The following is a 22,452-nucleotide window of genomic DNA, read 5'->3' as shown; positions in this document are numbered from 1 at the left end:
ATAAATAAATATTTGATCTGTTGTAACTGGAGGTGTGACCCTGGGGATTTAAATGAGTAAACTAGTTGCTCATTTTTTTTTTACTAGACATTATAAAGTATAATAAAGAAAATTTGATATGTGATAGCTGGAGGTATAACCTTGGGGATTTAAATGTGTAGTTATTACTCCAGATGAAATGTTCTTGAGTTACTCTGTTGCTCATGATGAGACTCATTTATCGTGACTAGTCACTACGAAGTTCAATTAATCTTTATAAATTTTCGATAAAGAAGGAATGGTACAATTACCATAAATGAATAGTTATATTGAGGTTACCTATACAATTAGGTGGGTGGATGTGGTTTAGTGTACATGAATTTTATGAAATAATTACATAAGGTTAATTATGGATAGTTTACAGTATAGAATCTGTATGTGAGATTATTTGAATATGATTTGTGTTAATATTATGTGAATAACTTTTATTTGTTTTCTTACCGTATATTGGAACTTCACTAGCTTATCCTTGCATTTTTGTGAATGTGATTTCCACCTACGATAATCGTATATTTATGCGTGAGTAGAGGGTCTTGCAAGTAATATTGAGGATCGATAACGAGATTGTGAGTTGATGAATCGGAATGGATGTGTATATATATATATATATATATATATATATATATATATATATATATATATATATATATATATATATATATACACACACACACTTAGTATCAACCGTGCCTCATTAATTTTAAATATTTTATTTTTGAAAAATTAACTTATAATTTTGGAGGACTGTAAATACTTTGTATATAGATTTACATATTTATATGTTGTTGATTATTACTTATGTAATGATTTATATTGGTATAATTATGTACTAATTTGGATCGTTACATTATAGGATCCGAAACCAATAATATTTATTGAGAAAAGAAATAGGGAGATAAAAGAAACTTATCGAATTAAATTTTGTAAGAACAACTTTTTAAGATGATTTTTTTTTTTATATCGGGAAGAACGAAAGATCCAAGAAAATTTACATTTAGTGGAATAATTAAATAAGGATTAGTATCCATATTCTTATTTAGTTTCTAGAAATCTCATTTTCTTTTTACACCAATTCTCTTATAATATTACTCTTTACTCATTGGGCCTTATGAAGGAAAAGCCCATTCTCCTCAATCACACCCCTGTTTTTCCTATATACACTTCAATTATCCTATCCTTTTCTGGTCCACTTAGAGTTTGCCAAGTGGAATCTACATACCATGATATTTTAATTACCCAAGCATTTCATCGATCAATTTTTTTATTAACCATGCATTCTACACATCAAATTTTTTGTTAGCAAAAATACCTATTACAATCCTATATAAACCCTTCATTCCTTCACCATTTCACCATAAAAAATATATCATCTTCCCTCTCAAATTATAGCATGTCTAGTGAGGTTTAAAGTAGTCATACTCATTGGGTTGTGAAACTTAGCAAGGAAGTCTCTATAGATAAGGGGGATAACCTTCTTGTGTTGTTATTTTCTTATTTGTAACTATGTTTATGCTTGTGTGGATATGATAACTTGTGATAAATGATGGTTGTAAGGGAGACAAACTTTCATATGTTACTTCTTCCTTGTGGATTACTATGATTGTGCTTGTGTGAATATTATGATAATAGTGGTGATAAGGGGGCTAACTTTCTTATGTGCATGATTGCTTGTTGATATTTTTGCTTGTGTGAGTTTAGATACGACAAGTTGATAATTAGTAGTGGTATTAGAGGCTAGTTTAATTATAATAATTGTTTGATACATGTTTTATGTTTAATTGGTAATTGTAAGAAAAGTTAATTGTCTAGTTTGTAGTTTTTGTCCCTAAGCAATCTCGGTAAAATGATTATATCCTCTTAATTAACTGTTGGATTATGTGAAATGTTTTCACATCTTTTCTGAGACATAAATTGTCATTTTGACCATTGGGATTTGAAATTTGATGTTTGTAGTTAAAGCAGTTTACTTTCATTATTTTAAAGTTGTTAGACGTCACCTAGTTTGTGTTTACGAACTCTCTCGGTAAAATGATTACATTCTCTTCATTAACAGTTGGATTGATATGAAATTTTTACACATATTTCCTAAGACATATAGTTTTGCTTTGCCCGTTGGGATTTGGAATCGAAGATTTTGTAGTTAAAGCAATATACTTTTGTTGATTTGAATGTGTTGGAGGTCACTTGGTATGTGTTTAGGAATTGTCTAGGTAAAATGATCATATCTTTTTAATTAAACGTATGATTCTGTTGAAATTTTAACATATGGTTAAGGACATATAATTATTTACTTTGACTGTAGGGATCTTGGAATAGGGGTCTATAGTTATAGCAATTAGTTACACATGATTGGTCCTATTTGAAATTTCTCTTCTTGGTTCTTCAATATTGAAGAGTATTATCATTTTTATATGTTAATTCATGGCTAGGCACTTATTTGTACATTTATTCGAACTTTAAAATAAAAGAGTATGTACTGATAATTTATGATTTGTGGTAAGAGTAATTGGATTTTTGATATGTGAAAAAATTGAGTAAAGAGCTCTAAACATTTGTAGGTTCTCTTGTACTTAAAACTTTAAGAATTTGAGTGGGGAGAACGAGCTTTTCTTTCATAAAACCATATGAGTAAGGAATAATATTATAAGAGAATGAATGTAAAAATAAAATGAGATGTGTAGAAACTAAATAAGTATAGTTTACTAATCATTATTTAATTATTCTACTAATTTCTAGCATCTTACAAGTTGCCATATGTTGGTTTATGAAAATATTAAAAAGCAATAAATTCTACGGATAATAAATTCAGCAGTTCCAATATTTCATAGAATTGAATGTGAAAGCATACCTTATGATTGGATTGGAAACAATAGATAGAAAAAGATGGTACCTGGTCTTCCAACTGTAGAACACCTAAAGTTTCCTCTAGATTTTCTCTTTTGATGGGGGAGGGAAGAAAGGAGCAGGAATAATGCATAACGTAGATGGGAACCATAACCCCTTATGAACTACTGTTAGTTACTTAATTTCAATATTTTTAATTTGACCCTTTCATCAAATTAGAATATTACTGACATCTACACATTTAATATATCATGATATATATATATATATATATATATATATATATATATATATATATATATATATATATATATATATAAACCAAATTGCTAACACCATAATCATTCAAATTTGGACTAAACTTTTTTTTCAGCAGAAAAAAAAACAAAAATACATGAAGCACATGGGATTGCTTCGTATGGTAATTAATTGGTAATAGTTTATTATTAATGATAGTTTTTCTCATGTGAAATTGACTTTCCCTTAAAGTAATGACTTGAGAAAGGGCCAAAGATTATAAAGACTTAGATCAAAATAACTAAAAGAAACCAAATTTTAGTCAAAAAGTCAACCTGGCAGGAAAAAAAAAATCATTTTTCTCAACTAATCAAAGTAATACTAAATTTAAAAATTTAGAAAAAGTAAATCAAAATCGTAAAGCTTAAACAGCACTAGAGAATTGAAAGAAGAAGTTTATAATAGAAGAATGGAAAGAATAAAGAAATAGAAAAAGGAGAGTAGAGTGGAAGGAAGAAGAATAAATACGAAAGAGTGCATCCCACCGTCTCACATGTACCACTTTTCTTTCCACTTTCTTATTTTCTTTTAATTTCATATCCTACGAAACGCACCACCAATGAAGATATGAGTACAATTTTTTTTTTTAATGAAGTTTGACAAACAAAAAATATTATTTTATAGCTTTATTTTGATTAAAAAATAAAATATTAATCTATTTTAATTTATATAGAAAGTTAAGTTTGTCAAAAACTCATTTTCCCAAACAAAAACAACCATGATTTTTCTATCAACTATCTTACCCAGTTTCAAGGATAGGAAAACTGTCATTTAAATAAAACTAGTTCTCTGAAATATGAGATCACTCAAAATTTGATTTTTTGGGAAAAAAAACCGTTACAATTTTATTATATATATATATATATATATATATATATATATATATATATATATATATATATATATATAAAGAAAGGAACAACAAACATAAAATTAAGTAAATATGACCCGGTTAAAAAACAAAAAAGTACTAAGTTTATATCAAAATAAAAAATATATATTTATTAATAACATATATTGATCCAATCACTGGTTTTTTAATTACCATAGTTAGAGTTAATAAGTGTATTCAATGTATTGTTTGTTTTAAACTTCAAAATTCTATTACAGTTTTGTTTTTGAAAGACATTTTCAAAAATTTAAAAAGAAAAATATATTTAAAGTTTTGTTAGTCTTAAGGATTTAGGAACAAGTGTTTCTATTTTAAATCACTTTTATATTTTCCATGAGAACATAGTTCATTTTTGGAACTTTTTTCAAATTTTAGAAATTGTATCAATTATCACAATCTATTTTACATTTTATCTTTAATCACATCATCTAAAATATTGTTCACTTTATAATTTTGAATTCTATTACGATTTTATTTTTAAATAATTAATTGAGAAATATGTATTTAAATTGTTTTTGAATGTGATTAAGCAATTTGAGACTATTGAACACAAAATCTTAAAGAATACCTTTAAGACATCTAATAAAGATAAAACTGTTACATAAATCAGAATTATAAAATGGACAATATATCATATATAATAATTAACCTTACCAAAGTTATCTTAACAAATTGAGATAGTAATATTGAAATTATGTGAGAATAAAAAAGTGGTTTGAAAGAATTATTTTGAAAATGAACTCTTTCTCCCCTAATAGGTTTATTCTAGTATATTTAATGATCTAACATAATTTTAATGACAATTTAAATACATTTTCTTCATTTAAATGCATATTTCTTTTAAGAATGAAATATTATTTAATTAAAAATATAAAGAAATATATTATTGTCATAAAATTTTATATTTTTAATGAAAATTCTGAACATTTATTTATTTATATATTGCAAAATACATAACAATAAATGCATAATGTTATTTTTATAGAACAAAATCAATGCAGTATTAAAAACATGAATTTACAGGACAACTAATTCAGATTTTGAGTGTTTAATACAAAATTTATTAGACAAATTTCTCAGTAAATGTTTATGAGAAAATAAATATTTTCAGAAATTAAAAGTAATTTATAAATAAATTATTTAAAACTTTTATTCTTAATTTGTAGGGGAAAAACAAAACAAATTTCTGATTTGTCATGACATGAGAAGGAAGCTAACTTAGTTGTAACGACATAACATAACTTTTTATTTGTAAATTTCTCAACAATGGTTGCCGTTCGAGTACGCACCAATATTTAAAGAATGTACTCTGCTTACTCAAACAAAAAATAAGAAAAATATATATTCAAAACTAGCTTCATTATTGGTATAAAAAAAATTTCATTATGAATTCATTAAATATTAATCTAAATATACTTAAAAAAATTGGCTTCCAGTTATATATGAATCTATAACTTGATTATAATTAAAATATATTATTTTTTATCATTAAAAAATTCAATTTTTTAATATAGTTTTGCCATATAATTAATAGATAATTTTTTCTCAAATATGTATTTCTTTTAATTTGTATGGATGGAAAAATATTTATTTGAAGAGATTTCTTGAATGGATTCAATACCTCCACAGGGACAGTTTGATTCACCCAAAACTATTTAAAAGTAATGAATGAATTTTAATTAAATAATGAACGAGATTCTATTATAATTTTAATAAACTTTATTAACATTTCTCCATTAGAGAGATAATGTTCTTATATATAGATGGCGAAAACCGAAGAGTCTAACATAGAGTGTGAGTCACATCGCACAAGAGGGAAAAAAAAGAACCAATTTCTGATTTGATCTCGCCGGAATCTCGCAGATCTGAGATTACCGCCGACAGAATCCGATTCGCCGGAAACCAACTCTGCCGTGGGTCGGTTTCTCAGGTGTCACTGCACTATCATTCGTATTACCCTCTTAATCAGAGTTTTTCTTTTGCTTCAAATTCGAGGTAAAGTTTCGATATTTGTTGCGGCCCTCGTGTTGTTTCGTCGTTTTAGAAATGGGTTTCAGATTTAAGACCCTAATTAGTGTTACTGTTATTGGTGCTATTTTCTTCCTCCGTACTTATTTATTTTGTTAATGTTGTTGGTGACTCGTTTCAGGTTTGATTTGAAGTTGAAAGGTGGAATAACTTAGTTGCTTGCAAATCAACCAACACAGACAAGCATGGGAAGCCAGGACAACAATGGTTTTTCTCCTCTTCACTCATGTCTTCTATCTGTTTGATTGTCTAAAAATTGTTCATTGAAACTTCCTGAGATGAGTCTCAACTTCAATTGAATGTCTTAATTCTTAGATGAGTAGTGCTACATACCCTGAATTTTATTTTAGGATTCAACTATAATTTCACTGATTGCTGACTCATTCTAGCGAAACAAATTAGTTATGAGATAAATTGTCATGCACTGATAGGATAATGATTTATATGGGGCTAACCAGTCAGAAATCATTCTAGATCTGACTTTTAAAATAGTTATTATAAGATTAAAAAAACTTATCATATATACATTGAGAATCTGTGATCAGATGAAAGTGTATGTGCATTCTACTAATTAAATTCGAAATTCAAAAGTGTTCCTGATTTTGTTCTGGTCTATTTTCAGCAGCATTGTCATCAAACTCATTTCTACCTTACAAATCTGCCAAGGTGTTTGTTGCTGGTCACCGGGGTCTTGTTGGCGCGGCCATTGTCCGCAAGCTGACCCAACTTGGGTTCACTAATTTAGTCCTGCGTTCTCATGCTGAGCTTGATCTCACTCGACAATCTGATGTTGAGGCCTTCTTTGCCTCCGAGAAACCCGAATTTGTGATTGTAGCTGCAGCCAAAGTTGGTGGCATCCATGCCAACAACACCTACCCTGCTGATTTCATTGCCATCAACCTCCAAATCCAGACCAATGTAATCGATTCTGCTTATCGCAATGGCACCAAGAAACTACTGTTTTTGGGTTCCTCCTGCATTTACCCTAAATTTGCTCCACAGCCGATTCCAGAAGATGCTTTGCTTACTGGGCCATTGGAGCCTACAAATGAATGGTATGCCATTGCCAAGATTGCTGGGATCAAAATGTGCCAGGCTTACAGAATTCAGTACAAGTGGGATGCAATTTCTGGAATGCCAACAAACTTATATGGACCATACGACAATTTCCACCCTGAGAATTCCCATGTGTTACCAGCTCTGATGAGAAGGTTTCATGAGGCAAAGGTGAAAGGAGCGAAAGAGGTGGTGGTGTGGGGCACAGGGAGTCCATTGAGGGAGTTCATGCATGTTGATGATTTGGCTGATGCAGTTGTTTTCATGATGGAAAAGTACAGTGGAGTGGAGCATTTGAATGTAGGGAGTGGAAAAGAAGTTACTATTAAGGAATTGGCTGAATTGATGAAGGAAGTGGTGGGGTTTGAGGGGGATCTTGTTTGGGATTCTACTAAGCCTGATGGTACTCCAAGGAAGCTCATGGATAGCTCAAAACTTGCAACCCTGGGTTGGACACCCAAAGTTTCTCTCAAGGAAGGTCTTGCTGATACCTACAAATGGTACTTGGAAAATGTGAATCTATGATTCACCTGGTTAAGCACAATTTGCCGTGTCAGATTTTATAGTTACCTGTCATTTTCACCGTGTAGAATTTTTTGGTTTAAAGAATAATTATCCAGAGAGAACAGTACTTGACTAATTTTTATGTAACAGTTATGTGGAATGAAATTGCAGTGTTTATTTTTGTTACTTTCTAGAGATCAGAGATTAAAAATTATCGTTACAAAGTAAAATCTTTGAACAGAGTTGTCATTTCACAGTCATGTTTTTGTTTCAAATATGTATTTGCATTAGTAGTTTGTGGACGGTATCTCTTGCACACACCAAGTTATTCAAAATTGGTTAACAAATGAGTGTTTCAAGTATTGCATGATTATTCAGCTTTGTGGAGTCACTAATGGATGAAGATTTTAAAGAATCCAAGCACGTACACATTTCTTTTTATAATATACTCTCCTAGTTGGAGAAATTTATTGAGAATTATCAAATTTTGTAACTTTTATTTCTGTAAAATTTATTGAAGCATGTTCATGATTTTATAATTTAGAACAAGTTTTAAACAATACTAATAAAGAATGTGTTAGACAGAAAAACGGAAACTTTTGCCTATAATTTTACACAAATGATACATTATTACTAATATAGCTATACACTTTATTGTGTTATGCCAAAATTTGGTCCTTAAGATCCAAATTCTGACTTTTTTCGTGGTTGAAAAAGCACTTGTTTTTGGTTGTTTAGTACTGAATTCTGGTATGATATTTTTATTTTTTTAAACAACAAAAAAAAAAGAATTTTAAAAATAATTTATACGATAAATGTTGATTAAAACCTTTTAAATTATTAGAAAATTTATTTATATTTTCTTAAAAATGAAAATATGAGAAAAAAGATTAAGAATTAATTCTTTTTATAATTTTGTGTTTAATTAAAAATTTAATATGAATAATGATTTATATAAATAAGACAGAAATTGAATAAAAGTAAGAACATTAAATAATTTAATGAATGAGTATGTAAACAAATAAAATCAAAATAAAAAAAAAACTACTAAAATTAAGTTAATTTTACTTAATAAATTATCGTGTTGAAATTAATGAAAATATTGATTAAATTAGATGTAATTGTGAATGTTTTCCAATTTGTTACATATTTTACTTATTAAAATTAAAAAAATGTTTTTAATTTTTTTAAAAAAATAAGTGATTGCTAAAGACGAGTTAAATAGAATTTTAGTTTTTATATCAAGTATATAATCTATTTTTTAAAATTAAATATGCTTTTTGAAAGAGCAATTTTTTTTTAATTTAAAAAGGCGAAAATATATAAAAGAATAAAAAATATTAACCATATAACTAATAATGCAATCAATACTTTCGTTAATTTCAATACAATGATATTATTGAGTAAAATTAACTTAATAAATTAATAATTTTTAAATTTCAAATTTATTTGGTTAAATGTTCATTCATTAATTTATTCTTTTTACTTTCTCCAATTTCTGTTTTATTTAATTTGATATAAATTAATATTAAAATAAACTTAATTACTAATTTTTTAAAAATTTATTTCTTAGCATTTTCAATTTTTTAAAATAAATAAATTTTCTAATACCTCAGATAATTTTAACCAATATTTACTATCTAAATTATTTAAAATTTTCATTTTCTGTTTTCCTAAATCAAACCAGCCGACCAAAATTGATTTCTGCAAAACCGAAATTCAACTGGTTTTATGATAATATTGACATTCAGAACCGGTATTCAGGTTTCTAATTTTTGCCTAACATATTAAAGTGTGCTATTCTTGTATGTAAAGGAACTAGCTTTCATCTTATTAGCAATAGTGATAGTTCAGAAAAAAATTCCAAAAGGTAAAAGCAAAATTTACCAAGAAGCATAAATCCACAAAAGTTGATGAGGTTAAACCTTAATTAGTGTTGGAATTTGTTTAAGGCTAGTGTGGACTTTATGAGGTTTTAAAACTAGGTTAACTATCTACTAAGTTAGGGTTTTGACTTTCTAACAATTAAACCTTACCCACTTGTGATGCTACTCAACTAATTTTATTTTCAAAAGCAACATACCCACTCTATTGCTTTAAACCTTGTATTTTGTATTTCCATTTATAACATACTATGGGTGTGGATTCTTCTCTTGAGTATACATATTTTTTATCTTTATTTTATCCTTAATTTATATTTTAAGATTAAAGAAATGAAAATAAATTGGGCAAATGTTAAAAATAATTTGCCTTTGTCCATCTAACTTGGAAAACTTCTTCGTGTTAAGTTCTTCCCAAGTTTACTTTGTTTAACTAATATATGAACTAATTTTAATATATAGAAAAAAATATTTTACTTTTCATTTTCTAGTGTGTGTATAATAAGAAAATCATTCAAATAGAAAACATATGCGTAAAACCACGAGTCCTGAAATTACTGCTAAGAGCTAGAATAACATTGCCATTGGATATCCAAACCTTAATATAGGAGAAAAACTAAAAGACAGCATAGAATAAGGCAAAAATATTAAAATGGTGAAATTTATTTTTTCAAAATTACCTGAGGAAGATTTCAAAATAATTACAAAAGTAAATCGTGGTTGTGAAGAAATCGTGTCATGATCACACGACTTTAATCCAAAGTATTTTTTAAGTTAAAGTCTTGACATGACGTTAGTTCAATGTATTGTTATGGCAGGTTAACACGATTTTAGTTCAGTTTTAATAAAAGTCAGGCCAACACGACTTCATTTTAAAATACTCTTAACTAAAGTCGTGTCAATTTAGTAAAACTTTAACTTTTAAGAATATTTGAACCAAAATTGTGTCATCTTCTTCACAGTCAAGTAATGTCACTTTGCAAAGACTTACCTACTTTCGTAATTTGTTTCAAATCTGCCCCATTTCGGTAATTTTCAAAAAAAATTGCACCAAAATGGCGTTTTTGGCCATAGAATAGAGCATAGCATAAAACTAGACAGATTAACATCATTTGGAAGCCAGAAACTGCATTCCAGATTAAAAATGTATGAAAACATATACACGTTCCTCTTCTATTTGGCATGATATGGTGACATATCAAGGAAAGTTGAAACACCCTCAATCATCAAGCAACAGTTTTCTCAAAAGGGTAATAATGTTTGCTTTTCTTTTTCCTTTAATTAAAAAAGGTGTAGCATATCATACACAGATCAGAAAACAAAATAAAATTCTGGAAGTCATAATAAGAACATATACGGTGGCTATGAAGAAGCATGATGCCACACAAACCTACAAAACAAATATATCAATCAAGAAAGGACAGTTTAATATGTCAATCAAGAATATCTGTTATAATATGAAGCACTACAATACAAAGACTAAGCAGTTAACAATTCCAAAACATCCATTGGTTCAATGGCTTAGACCATTTATACTACTTTGTTGTGTCACGTTAGTTTCTGTTCTAGCCAAAGTTCTTGAGAGAGCTTAAGTTAGAAGCATTCAATTTCTGTTGTTTATAGTGATGGTGTAGAAGTATATCTATATACCTAGAAAGAGTTAATATTCACCCTATTATTTATGAGTAATGGAGCAGTAGGTCTTGTCAAGCATGACGAAACAAAGTACGGTTTCCTACCCTAAACAAGTCTCGTGATCTTCAGCACATAGTTTTATGAAGAGCACTTATAAACTCTAGCACATAGATTGATGTGAGCAAACCTCATATTGAAAGCTTAATTATAAAAAAGCATTAGAGGGTAAGTGTTTCGATTCCGACCCAAGTTCGTCCGGTAGCCATCGTTAGGAACAACCACCGCGTTCCCGAGGTATTATCTGCTTTGGAGTGTTTTAGCTCCGTTACGGTTTTGTCCTTAAAAGGCACCTCAGAGGGTGGAGGGAGGTAAGAGTATATAAACTTCGATTGACCTCGACTCCTAAGCAATGTGAGACTTATTGGGTGTACCGGAACAAGCCCCCAGTCGAGGGCAAGGGAAGTTGAAGGGGAGTTGTCGGTTCTCACGGTGGACGCCAATGTTCCGATTTCGACCCAAGTTTGTCTGGCAGCCATCGTTAGGAACAACTACCGCATTCCCGAGGTATTGTCCGCTTTGGAGCATTTTAGCTCCGTCACGGTTTTGTCTATAAAAGGCACCTCGGAGGATGGAGGTAGGAGTATATAAACTTTGATTGACCTCGACTCTTAAGCGATTGAGACTTATTGGGTGTACCGGACACAAACGGTATACATAAGACTTGGGTCGGAATCAGAACAATAAGCTTAGCATATTGGCAAGTTTGCAGTCTCTACTGTGACTTATTTTTTTAAGTGATTACTCACATTACATCTAATTTCAAGCACAACACTGTAGATGAAAGTGAGCAAGATACAAACACAAATACTTAATTTCCAAAATCCCTCTCCAACTAGAATTGGCATAACTCTTGAACTCATGTCTAGAAGTCACATCACATGCCTAACAACACATACATATATCAGGATCCCAGAACATAAAACCACCACTCTTAAAGATGCACACAGATGCAATACAACTAAGAAGAAAATAGGACATAACATTCCCAAGTCAGAAAAATTTGAGTTACTTGATATAAAACACACAACGATAGAAATAGGAAGGAATAAGGCACACATTTCAACAGTCCAAGCCGCAAGCTTTTCTATTAGATAATAAACGTGGCCTGAAAAGTGTAAAATCACTAACAACATGAAGTAAGTGCTCAGAGATGAGGATAAAATCACCTTTCAGAATTTTGGACATGAAATCAAATTTGGCGTGTTCAAGAATCATTTTCCAAATCTTCAGACTCCGAATCACTTGCATTATAACCTATAAAAAATGCACCAAAACCAAAAATGGTCACACTAAATTACAAAGGAAAACAGAGATAATATTCTGCTAGCACAGCAACAAGGGATGATTTACCAGGAGGTTTACGGCCAACTCTCCAGACTGAAGATCTAACCCTCGAGGCTTTAGTCAGCCAAAGTCTTCCCTTCATTGCCAAACTAATAATATCAGCCTTGGAAACAAGAGAAAATGACGAAACAAGTACATCTACATTCCACACATCATTTATAATTACACTATTGCTCTTTATATTTGATCAATGATCCATATAATCCATATTTTGTGCAATAAAATCTTTACATACATATCTGCAATCACTTCTATGTACTGCACATTAAAACAACAAAATTGGAAAACACAAAAAGATTGAGTTTCAACACTATTAAAGAAGAAAACCTGATAGAACTTCTCATATTGCTACTCTAGACATATGTGCATAGGAATATGAGCATTATAAAGGTGTGTACGTAAAAATATACATGTTTTAGGATCATATTGCATTATAAAACATATAAGTTACCCAAATAAAACTCCAATTCTGATTGAACTACAACCCCGGAACCATGTGACTTTTTGCGACAAACAAACCAACCCCAATCCAATGAAAGTTCAGATAAGTAGACTGAATCCATGGAAAACAACAAAAAGCAAGCAAGCCATAGCAACACACCTTCTGACCATCTTTGGGAATACCATAGCCATGATAGTACATCTGACCCACCAAGACCTGCATGTTTATATCACCTGCCTTAGCCTCCTTGAGAGTGTCCTTGAACCACCGCTTCGCACAATCTGCCACTACATCCGACAGTGGCACACGCCCCGTGCTCTCCATGACTCTGCTTCAAAGATGGGGTTTTCTTCTTCCTTCGTATACAGAACAAAACAAAAAACAAAAGGGTTCGTGAAAAGGGGCTAATTTTACACAATTCTTTTGAAAATACAAAATCAGGGGTATGCTTAGGATTGAACTGGAACACCAAGAGAATCAGAATTGCAAAAGGTCAAATAAAGTTGGTACCTTTTGTGCTGTTGGCAGTAGTGCGCGAAGATGATGAGAAAAGAATTAAGAAGGGTTTTTGAAGTTTGCAGAGACAAAAAGAAAGAGAGAGAAAGAGAGAGAGAGAGAGAGTAACAGCTACCAGGCGGCGCTCGGAGCTGTTTTCTCTCCAACCGTGTTTTTGTTACTTGTTTACTGTTTTGTATTTAACATAAAAAGTTATTAATTATATAATTAAGAACACAAATTGAAATTTCTACAACCCAATCCAACTCTTTCTTTTGAGCATAAAAATACGATACTAATAATTTTCTATATTTTTAGAATTAGTTAATGAAAGTAATGTATTTTATTTCATATTTCAGTTTGATATGATAAGAACCAATGATTTCATAATAAATAGAAGTAATTTACTAGATAAAATTAAATATTGAGTGACATTACACATGTATATACAATGTAGTACGAAAGTATCTTCAATGACTAATAATTTTCTTTTTTATTTCCATTTCATATTATATTTTATTGTTTTTATTTTCTCTTTTTTTTATAAATACAAAAAATTTATCTTTTATAATTATTTTATCATAAATTAAGACGAATAATAATCAAATGCTATAAAAAAAACTTTTTTATAGTTATTTTAATAAAGATATAGTCATTTTAATTCAATTATGTTAATTTTTTTTACATGTCGAATGTGTTTTATATAAATATTGAAGTTGTTTACACCGTTTAATACATTCTCATTTCAATTTAATATATTCTCATTTCGATATTTCATGGAATATGTATTCAACACCTTAAACAAAGTTAACCTAATTATATTAAAATAATTATATTCACTTATCTTTTAAATTTAAAAATCAAAATATATCAAAATTTTGAACATAAATAAATTTCAATTTTAAATTAAAATTCAAAGACCCAAATCAAATTTAACCTAAAAATAATTCTGCAGATGTTACTCTTATCTTAAAACTAACTCGACACTATCAAATTTAGTGTAAATAACCTTGCATATAGTTAACACATGAGGTTATTATGCATATACTTGACATTGACATTTTGGTAATGTCGTAAATCTTCCAAGTGCCACATCTTATTTTATTATATAATTTTCGTTTATTTTCTTCTAATAAAAAAAACAATTTTTATTTTATTTTTCTTCCTTTCTTTCTTTGATGCACTCTCTATTCCAACCAAAAGAAATTTTATTTACATTAACAAATACATAACCATTAAATTCTCTGTCTCTTTTTCTTTCTCTCTCTATTGTATATATTGTATTGAAGACAGATACATGAGCTACATGGCATGAGACAATTATGATAAAACCACTATATAAAGGATTACAAAATTGATTAACCGAAAACTTATAGGAAGCACAACACAAAATATACACGTTCTTATATGAGGAGAAAAAAGAATTGTTGATCTTGTTTGACACTGCGTTGCACACTGAGCCTGAATCTGAGTGAAGTGAGATTCACCTTCGAAAAAAGCTCTGAAATTGATGCTACGCCATATGCCTTCTACATTGTTCATGCATCTACGTGTGAATTGGGAGGACTGGGGTGGGCACATGTGTCGACTATGAATATAGTGCAGGATAAAGAATCTTCTGTAGGACAGTATCACGTAGTTCTCCTATTCCTTACATGGGAGAAAGACTCGTTACAGAAGTTTTCATTCTGTGGCAAATTCAAGAATCACTCCAACTATCTGCATCATCATCTTCATCACTCCCGGCCAATGCCTGATTCAATAATTAACATTATTAGCTTAGTTAGTTGGTGCTGGGAGGTGGGGCTAAGGAACAAACCCTCGTTACAGTAAACAGAGTGAGAGACAGACCTGACGAATTGCATTTGCTTTTTCCAGGATGGCAGCAACCCTCAAGTTCGTTTTCGGACCCCCAATGCTGGGTGGTCGGTTCACCGCAGCAGGCCTCAAGTTGAAGGACTGACAAAAAATGTATATATATATATATATATATATATATATATATTTAAAATTTAAAATGTATATACAAAAGGGTACGATCAGCATGAATAATAAGATAAAAGTTGCTAGCTCTAACCTTCGTTCTTATCATTTCCAACAGCGAGTCTCTTTCATCTCCCTTTGCTGCTCTGGGGGGCATAACCCGTTCGGTGACCTTCCTCAGCTGCAGTAATCAAAGGCAGTGTGTCATGCATGGATTTTAATACTACATAAAGGGTACATTATATGAGAACAAGAAAACTGTCATTACCCTGCTTTTGTCAAGAGCAGCTACAGGATCAATTACAGGATCTTGGGGAAGAACACGCTTATTCTTTGGTTTTTCATATGGCATCTCAGTCTGCCCAGATGTATCCAATGGAAACGCCATTTCTCCTCCCTCTGAAGGCGGCATGCTGTACTTTGACTGCCCAATTCCTGGACTGGGAGGCGACACGGGTGAGATTGAAGTATATTCTTCTATCCTCCCTTCCAGATCAATTGAAGACTGCTTTTGAATTTTAACTTCTAAACCGGTTTCTTCCATTAACTGAGTTTGTGCTGGTTTCTCTTTCGGAGAAAGGGGACCATCTGTGTAAACATGCAATTCTTCACGTAGCACCAAATGCAATTCTCCAGGTCTTTCCTTTTTAACTTCTAAGCTGCCACCTTCCGTTAACTGACTTGGAAATTGTGTTGGTTTTTCTTGCTGAAAAATAGGATCAGCCCCAGAAATAGCACGCGCAGCAGGCAGCTTTGATGAGTATGGACTTGAATTCAATGCTTTTTCTCCCTCAGAATCAACAACATAACCAAGTGGAGGCCTGTCCCGTAATGCTAAGAAAGGGTTTTGTATCTGGCTTTGCTCTGGTACCAGGAAATTCTGTTGGCCACTTGTTTCATTTAACATTAGAGGAAATTGAAATGGAATACCAACAGGATGCTCTGAAATTCCCACAGAAACTCCAGAAGAATGTTGATGCTTATTGCTTTGCATAGCCATAACAGGTAAAAATAGATTCTGAGATGGCAGGGTCTCTTTTTCAGAAGTAGATAAACCAAATTGAGACTTATCATCAGGTTTATCTGGCTGTACCGGTTGGAGTGAGGCTAGACTTGCTTCTTCTCGATGTGTAACTAGTGAAGTATATTGAATCTTACCCGATCTCCATTGCATTGGAGGCAGAGGGGGCATAGGTGGCATCTCCTCAAGATTGTTTCTAGTTGCCTTGTGTAAGAAGTCAGAGATAAGTGGTGCTAATGGATCCATGACATGTATTGTTGGGTTAATTCGTTGATCAGACGACCTTTGAGGATCAAGCTCCAAACAAACAGGCTCTGTTTTCAGGTCATAGATCGAAGAGCTATATTGGATTTTCTCAAGAGATGAATGCCGAATATTATTCCACATTCCAGAATCAGGAGGATCGCACGGAACTGATCTGTTCATGTCTGACGGAAATTCAGTAGAAGCAATATCTACTTGATCCACTACCTTCTGGACTGCTAATTCTGTCAAAGATTCTCTACTATCCCCCTCATTAACTATCATTTCTTCCTCATGAGGATCTGCAAAAATAGAAAGAGATTCTTCCAACTTTGTAAGATTACTCATTGGAGATGATATTATATCTGAAGACGGATGTTCAATATGGCCATCATCTTCAACTAGATCCAAACTGCAGGTGGATACACTTATTTCTTCGCCACCCAATATTCTTGGCACCTGTTCAAAATTTCCTTGCTGATCAGGATGCAGAACTTCAATTTCTGGTGAATCTGGTTTGTATCCGTGTGTAAAATCTAAGCCTAGCTCCTTTGTAAAACTACACTTTGGTGTAGTCTCCGCAGCAGGAACCAGATCTTCTGAGTTCAATTGGGTAGCTATAATATCGTCCACAGATTTTAAATCTCGGTCATCAAGCAACAGCTTAGTACTTGGATTCAGGTCTACTTCCACAGATGGGCAAATCGGATCCTCCCCGTGAATATCAACATATTCACTACCCAACATTTCGGAAGAGTATTCGTTAAGAGATTCTTCCTGCATAACTTCAATCTCAGAATGATCACCACATTCACCTTCATTATTTAAGTTTAATTCATTAGAAACTTGGAACAGAGCATTATAATGGACATAAGGATCACAGACATTCAAATTATTCGATGGATTGTTATCAAAGGAAACCACTGGGCAAGCATCATCTCTTATTGGGTAGAGAGCCTCAGGTTTGGTCACTATAGATTCAACAAGACACTCCTTTTCTTCATCTTCTTCTATTCTTAAATGAAGTTCAGCAGGGCCGGATGGTGTTTCATCCGATTGACTCTGTGCAGGTAGGGATGCTGGTGAGGCAGCTCCAAGATCACAAGACATTAATGAATGTCCAGAATCTATCAGACCAGAAGAGACTGGTATAGAATCAGAAATTTCTTCACCCCGAACATGGGCATCATCATTCATGACAAACTCACGACAATAAGTCGTTTGCAACTCAAAAGTTGGGAGAAGCTGGTTGGATGGCATATCTTCAATTTGTGATGTGGAGTTTTCCATAGATTGAAAATCTGAAAACTGCACTTGTGATTGGGAATGTTCTACATTTCTAACTCTTGTGAATGAACAATTATCATCGGATTCCCAGGAGGTTCTAGTTGAAGGAGAATCTAACAACAAACCATGTGCTTCATTATGCTCTCCAAGTCCATCTTGTTCAGAAGAACTATTTTCTTCAGAAGTTGAAGAGTCTCCAAATGATTGAGAATCTGAAAACTGAGCTTGCATTTGAGGCTCTCCTTTGTCACCTGAATCAGTTAAGTTTTGAATATTTAATAAGCTTTTCATAGGTCCATACTCATTATCTGTTTCCAATTCAGACTCCATGGTAGCTAATGCATCCATATAATCATCAACCTCGCTAGTCACATCATCAGAGTGGTAGCTATCTAAGCTACATTCTCTTTTCTTTCGTTCATCAAATACTAATTCTTCTTCATCAATTACCTTGAGATAATTCGAAGACATTTCCTCTGTTACACCACCAGAGATTTGTTCATTCACCTCCACCATATATCCACCTGTCTCCCTATACATTTCTGTGTATGGGTTCAGTTCTAGTTTCTGCTCATTTGGTGTTGAACAAAAGTTTTCATTTCCCAAAGACCTATTCAATGGAGCAATGCTACTGATTTCAAGAGTTTTAATCCCACTTTCACTATCATCTAACACCAATTTCCCTGGCTGTGGAATGATTGAAGTTTCACATACCAGTTTATGATCAGGTGAGTGGATTTCCAGAATTTTCCCCATGTAACTTTTCCCAGTTTTTGCTTCAACTGCAGATCCATTCAACTGTTTCGTTTTCAACTTTACCAGACGAGCAGGGTCCCTACAAGCATTCTCAATACGCTCCTCGAGAAACAACTCATGCAATCTGAAATAATGGAAATGGATCGAATTTTGAATTACTAAATAACCATTTAAAGACCTTGCATTTCTAAAACCAGAAGAATAATTAACGCGCCAAAATAAAATTATTGGAGCTCACTTTGCATGTGATGGTACGACTTCTGGGGTTTCACCATTATTCAGTCGTGTTCCTTTCTTTTGCTGGATACAACAAAAAACTACATATAATATGTATCAAGGTTGTAGATATTCAATTTTGCATGGCATAAATTGTTTTCCGTGCTATTTAAATCAATTGTCCAGAAACTTGTGATATGAAGTTGTAGAATCAGCCCTTAGTACCTCAATTTTACGAATTTTCTTTTCCCTTTGAACTTCTGCTGTTGCTGTTCCAGATGAAGCAGACTTCACTGTAAAGAACGATGGATCAGTATAACGCTTCAGACATGCCCCAGCCCCAGCAACATCAAACCTTTCAGGGCCAAAAGGAAAAACAGAAGTTTCAAATATCTATAACAGAAGTTAGGAAGTACAGAAATAAATCTTCTATTTGTGCTTAAATTTGTGTTCTAAGAATCAGGACACCATACTTGTCCAGAAGGAACAATCTTGGAGGACCACGGCTTTCTTCATATGAATCCATTATAAATCGGGGTAAGTCTCCACGGGTAACAAGATTGTGTTCAGACCGAAGATTAGGATGCCATTCAATTCCTGCGATGCAGAAGCATGTTAAAGTTTGTCAAGGGAATACTATCAACAATAGGTGAAGTATTGCAGACACAAACAATAATAAAAAAGGACTCTACTGATTAATATAACCTCCATTTGTATAAGTTGATGAATGATGAGTTTGTGTCAAAAAAACTTTCTCAAGTGCTGGAACTTCAGCCTCAAGCTGTTGAACACGCGATATAAGACTGCGACCTCTTGCAGCTGTAGCAATTACCTCTTCATGCAAGTCATGAAACATCTCAGCAGCAAATCTAACAAAAAAGTAAAGTTAAATGCAGAAAGAATTATACTTTAAAATGTTAAATATTGACGCAGGACACACTACAAAATGGAATTAAGATTCTAATAACGGATTGCAAGGGAGAAAAAATGCCAGGATTACTGCAACTCTTGTCAGATGCATAAATTTTCCTACCAGAGAATAAAATCCACAAGATTAAGCAACAGATTGATAATTGTTTTTTAATTTTTTTTTTGTTTTGAACACTAAAAATGTCTGTTCACATAGCTTCTTTTTAAAAACTTTTTTTTTTCAATTTAATTGTTTTCAAAACAGAAAAACATAATTAGCTACAACAGACCGTCTCTGTCTTCGCTTTTGCTTTTTTAATTCTGGGAACAAGGAAACAGTTAATTGTGTTTCGAAATAAATTTATGAAGCGAATCTGTATTTATTTTCTCACTCTCTCAAAGGTTTTCAAATTAATATGACCAAACAGGATTTTTATTCTTATTTTGTTCCAAAACACAGTTTTTCAAAACTATTTTAAAATAAAAATCAAAGCTCAATCAACTAGGGCTTAAGCCACCTGGCTCAGTTCAGGTGACTGCTGATAGCAGATCCTAAGATTTTCCCTTGATTCCTTAGCACCATTCCTTATCCATGAAAAAAAAACACACACATACACACACAACATCCGTAATTCTTGTCAGCTTAAATATTATCTACTTAAATTACATTTTTTCCTCCAGTGATTTAAAGAAAATCTATAAATACCCAAAAGCAGAATTCTAAAGCATAAACAGTCCAGTCATATTTAAACCAAATAACTCCATTCGTCAAATCCAAAACATCGTGCCAGAAACTTAATCAAAGACTTGTAGTCTACGCATCGTTCGAACACCTACATAAAAGCCATCCAACATCTTTCCATTCCCAGCCTAGAAATTAAAACAATCTATGCAGGCCTTCTTTTTCTCGCTTTTCATCCTCTGAAAAAAGTGGCTACGTACAAAGCAAGAAGAACCAAAAGCTAACGAAAAATCAAGGAAAAAAACACAAAGAATAAGCGACAAATTAAAACCAAAGCGGAAACAAAATCCAGAATCTAATCCCACGGATCGGATTCCACAATAAAACACACGACACAATGATCAACCAACAGCCACAAAATACTTCAAAAGGTGGACAAGAAAAATCGATTCATCCACCAACTCCATCCACCGAACCAGCTAACAAAGTTGCAAACAGACAAAAAAAGATACAAAAAAGGCAAAGAAAATAACTATCAGAATCAAAGCTCCTTCCTCTATCGTCAACAACTGAACAACAATTAAATTTAAAAATGTTTCATTAATGGAAATCTTTCTTTCTTCAAACTCAGCAACACTCATTTAAACTAAGCGCGATCAAGGAATCCTTGAGCGCAACTGCAACTGCAACTGCGCAACCGCGCCACTATGACAGAAGCGGTTACAGAGAGAAAAGTTAGAGAGAGAATGTAAACTGACTGAGCGAGGTCGCCGAGCTGGCGGAGAAAGCCTACGAGTCCGGCCATTGCAACAGCTTCCAGTAGTGCTTCGGAGTCGTCGCTATCGGCGGCGCGGTACAGCTCCGGATCCGCCAGTGCGTGCGCACTCCGAATGTGGTGCCTGCAAAGTGGCATTCTCCAAGCTAGTGCAATTGCGAAACCCTGCCGTTTTCGATCTTCTCTCCGGCAGCGACGCTGCGTTTTCCGGTGGTTTTGCAGTGGGAATGGAAGAGAAAAAGAGAAAGACAGAGAGTTTATTCTTTTTCTTTTTTACATTTTTAAGAAAATTATGAAATAATTATATATAGGGTGGAATGCGTGTTAGTTAGAGACGTGAAGACTGTGACTGTGTCTGTTATATCTGGAACTCATATATTTATTTTCTATTTATCATTTCCCTGCGAAGCGGTTAAAATACAGTTAAGATACTTTATTTGTATTTCCCACCGTATTTAATATTTGTAGAATTTAATAATTTAGAGTTTAATGGTGGAAAAAATACATCAACAATATTAAAAGTTATTGACAATGTAGCCTAAATAAATAAAAATTATCACATTTTAAATTACATTTTAAAAAAATGAGAGGGTGATGTAATAATGCTATCACCTTTTCCGATATTTGGAAGAGCGCGCATTGTGGCGCTTATGATGCGGTAGGTAGTATTGGATCATGTTGCTTTTGGATTTCGTTAGAATAATAATGCAATAAAGACAAATATTAATCACTTTACATTAAAATAATCATTGAATAATTAAAATTAATTTTTTTAGAAAGGATAACTTTTTCTGATTTTTGTAATACACTTCTAATATATGTTACTAAAATTTTATCATTAATTCTTTAATTTGCAGTCACAACAGCTCCCCATAAATTAATATATGACCAATAATTGGAAAAAAAGAAGAGAGTAATTTGATTAGTGAAGATGAGGTTTGAGATTAACAAGACTAACATTGACTTACTGTGCAAATCCCACACCAATTCCTGCAATGCTTATTTTTACACCTAGAAAGACTTAACTTCCTCTACTACTATACCTTCTTGGTAATTATTTTAAA

General features: G+C 32.2%; 3 protein-coding genes across 5 annotated transcripts; 1 reads left to right on the top strand and 2 right to left on the bottom strand.

The window, feature by feature from the left end:
• Positions 1-5,824: 5,824 nt before the first annotated feature.
• LOC114185806 (putative GDP-L-fucose synthase 2) lies at positions 5,825-7,846 on the top strand. 2 transcript variants are annotated; one of them, XM_028073727.2, is made up of 3 exons: positions 5,825-6,067; positions 6,222-6,307; positions 6,726-7,846. In XM_028073727.2, exons 2-3 carry the CDS (start codon positions 6,286-6,288, stop codon positions 7,679-7,681), a joined length of 978 nt encoding a protein of 325 aa, XP_027929528.2. In that variant the 5' UTR covers positions 5,825-6,067; positions 6,222-6,285; the 3' UTR covers positions 7,682-7,846. The 2 variants fall into 2 exon arrangements, with proteins under 2 accessions (XP_027929528.2, XP_027929527.2); XM_028073726.2 differs by having other exon boundaries at positions 6,723-7,846.
• A 2,796-nt stretch (positions 7,847-10,642) lies between these two features.
• LOC114183546 (Sel1 repeat protein) lies at positions 10,643-13,710 on the bottom strand. Its single transcript, XM_028070601.2, has 5 exons — positions 13,532-13,710; positions 13,181-13,377; positions 12,586-12,655; positions 12,402-12,489; positions 10,643-10,930 (listed from the first exon to the last, which is right to left on the bottom strand). Exons 2-4 carry the CDS (start codon positions 13,343-13,345, stop codon positions 12,440-12,442), a joined length of 285 nt encoding a protein of 94 aa, XP_027926402.1. The 5' UTR covers positions 13,346-13,377; positions 13,532-13,710; the 3' UTR covers positions 10,643-10,930; positions 12,402-12,439.
• A 994-nt stretch (positions 13,711-14,704) lies between these two features.
• On the bottom strand, positions 14,705-21,727 carry SCAR2 (SCAR homolog 2). 2 transcript variants are annotated; one of them, XM_028072656.2, is made up of 9 exons: positions 21,372-21,727; positions 19,728-19,891; positions 19,496-19,619; positions 19,248-19,377; positions 19,045-19,106; positions 15,768-18,930; positions 15,594-15,680; positions 15,368-15,475; positions 14,705-15,269 (listed from the first exon to the last, which is right to left on the bottom strand). In XM_028072656.2, exons 1-9 carry the CDS (start codon positions 21,524-21,526, stop codon positions 15,216-15,218), a joined length of 4,047 nt encoding a protein of 1,348 aa, XP_027928457.2. In that variant the 5' UTR covers positions 21,527-21,727; the 3' UTR covers positions 14,705-15,215. The 2 variants fall into 2 exon arrangements, with proteins under 2 accessions (XP_027928457.2, XP_085529743.1); XM_085673617.1 differs by lacking the exon at positions 21,372-21,727 and having other exon boundaries at positions 19,248-19,315.
• Positions 21,728-22,452: the final 725 nt, after the last annotated feature.

The sequence above is a fragment of the Vigna unguiculata genome, chromosome 5 (assembly GCF_037176805.1).
Source record: "Vigna unguiculata cultivar grain cowpea cultivar isolate G323 ecotype 2 chromosome 5, ASM3717680v1, whole genome shotgun sequence".
Classification (NCBI taxonomy): Eukaryota; Viridiplantae; Streptophyta; class Magnoliopsida; order Fabales; family Fabaceae; genus Vigna; species Vigna unguiculata.
Note: the sequence above shows the minus strand (reverse complement) of the source record. Positions and strands in the feature narration are given on the sequence as shown.

What these genes read in the sequence shown, in the direction of transcription:
- SCAR2 (XM_028072656.2), bottom strand. Translation starts at nt 21,526, where the DNA reads ATGCCACTTTGCAGGCACCACATTCGGAGTGCGCACGCACTGGCGGAT. An exon ending in CAGCTCGGCGACCTCGCTCA is followed by an intron (nt 19,892 to 21,371) that starts GTCAGTTTACAT and finishes CTTTTTTGTTAG; the next exon opens with ATTTGCTGCTGAGATGTTTC. An exon ending in AAGCAAATGCAATTCGTCAG is followed by an intron (nt 15,270 to 15,367) that starts GTCTGTCTCTCA and finishes TTATTGAATCAG; the next exon opens with GCATTGGCCGGGAGTGATGA.
- LOC114183546 (XM_028070601.2), bottom strand. Translation starts at nt 13,345, where the DNA reads ATGGAGAGCACGGGGCGTGTGCCACTGTCGGATGTAGTGGCAGATTGT. An exon ending in TTCCCAAAGATGGTCAGAAG is followed by an intron (nt 12,656 to 13,180) that starts GTGTGTTGCTAT and finishes TTGGCAATGAAG; the next exon opens with GGAAGACTTTGGCTGACTAA. An exon ending in AGTTGGCCGTAAACCTCCTG is followed by an intron (nt 12,490 to 12,585) that starts GTAAATCATCCC and finishes CATTTTTTATAG; the next exon opens with GTTATAATGCAAGTGATTCG.
- LOC114185806 (XM_028073726.2), top strand. Translation starts at nt 6,286, where the DNA reads ATGGGAAGCCAGGACAACAATG. An exon ending in GGGAAGCCAGGACAACAATG is followed by an intron (nt 6,308 to 6,722) that starts GTTTTTCTCCTC and finishes GTCTATTTTCAG; the next exon opens with CAGCATTGTCATCAAACTCA.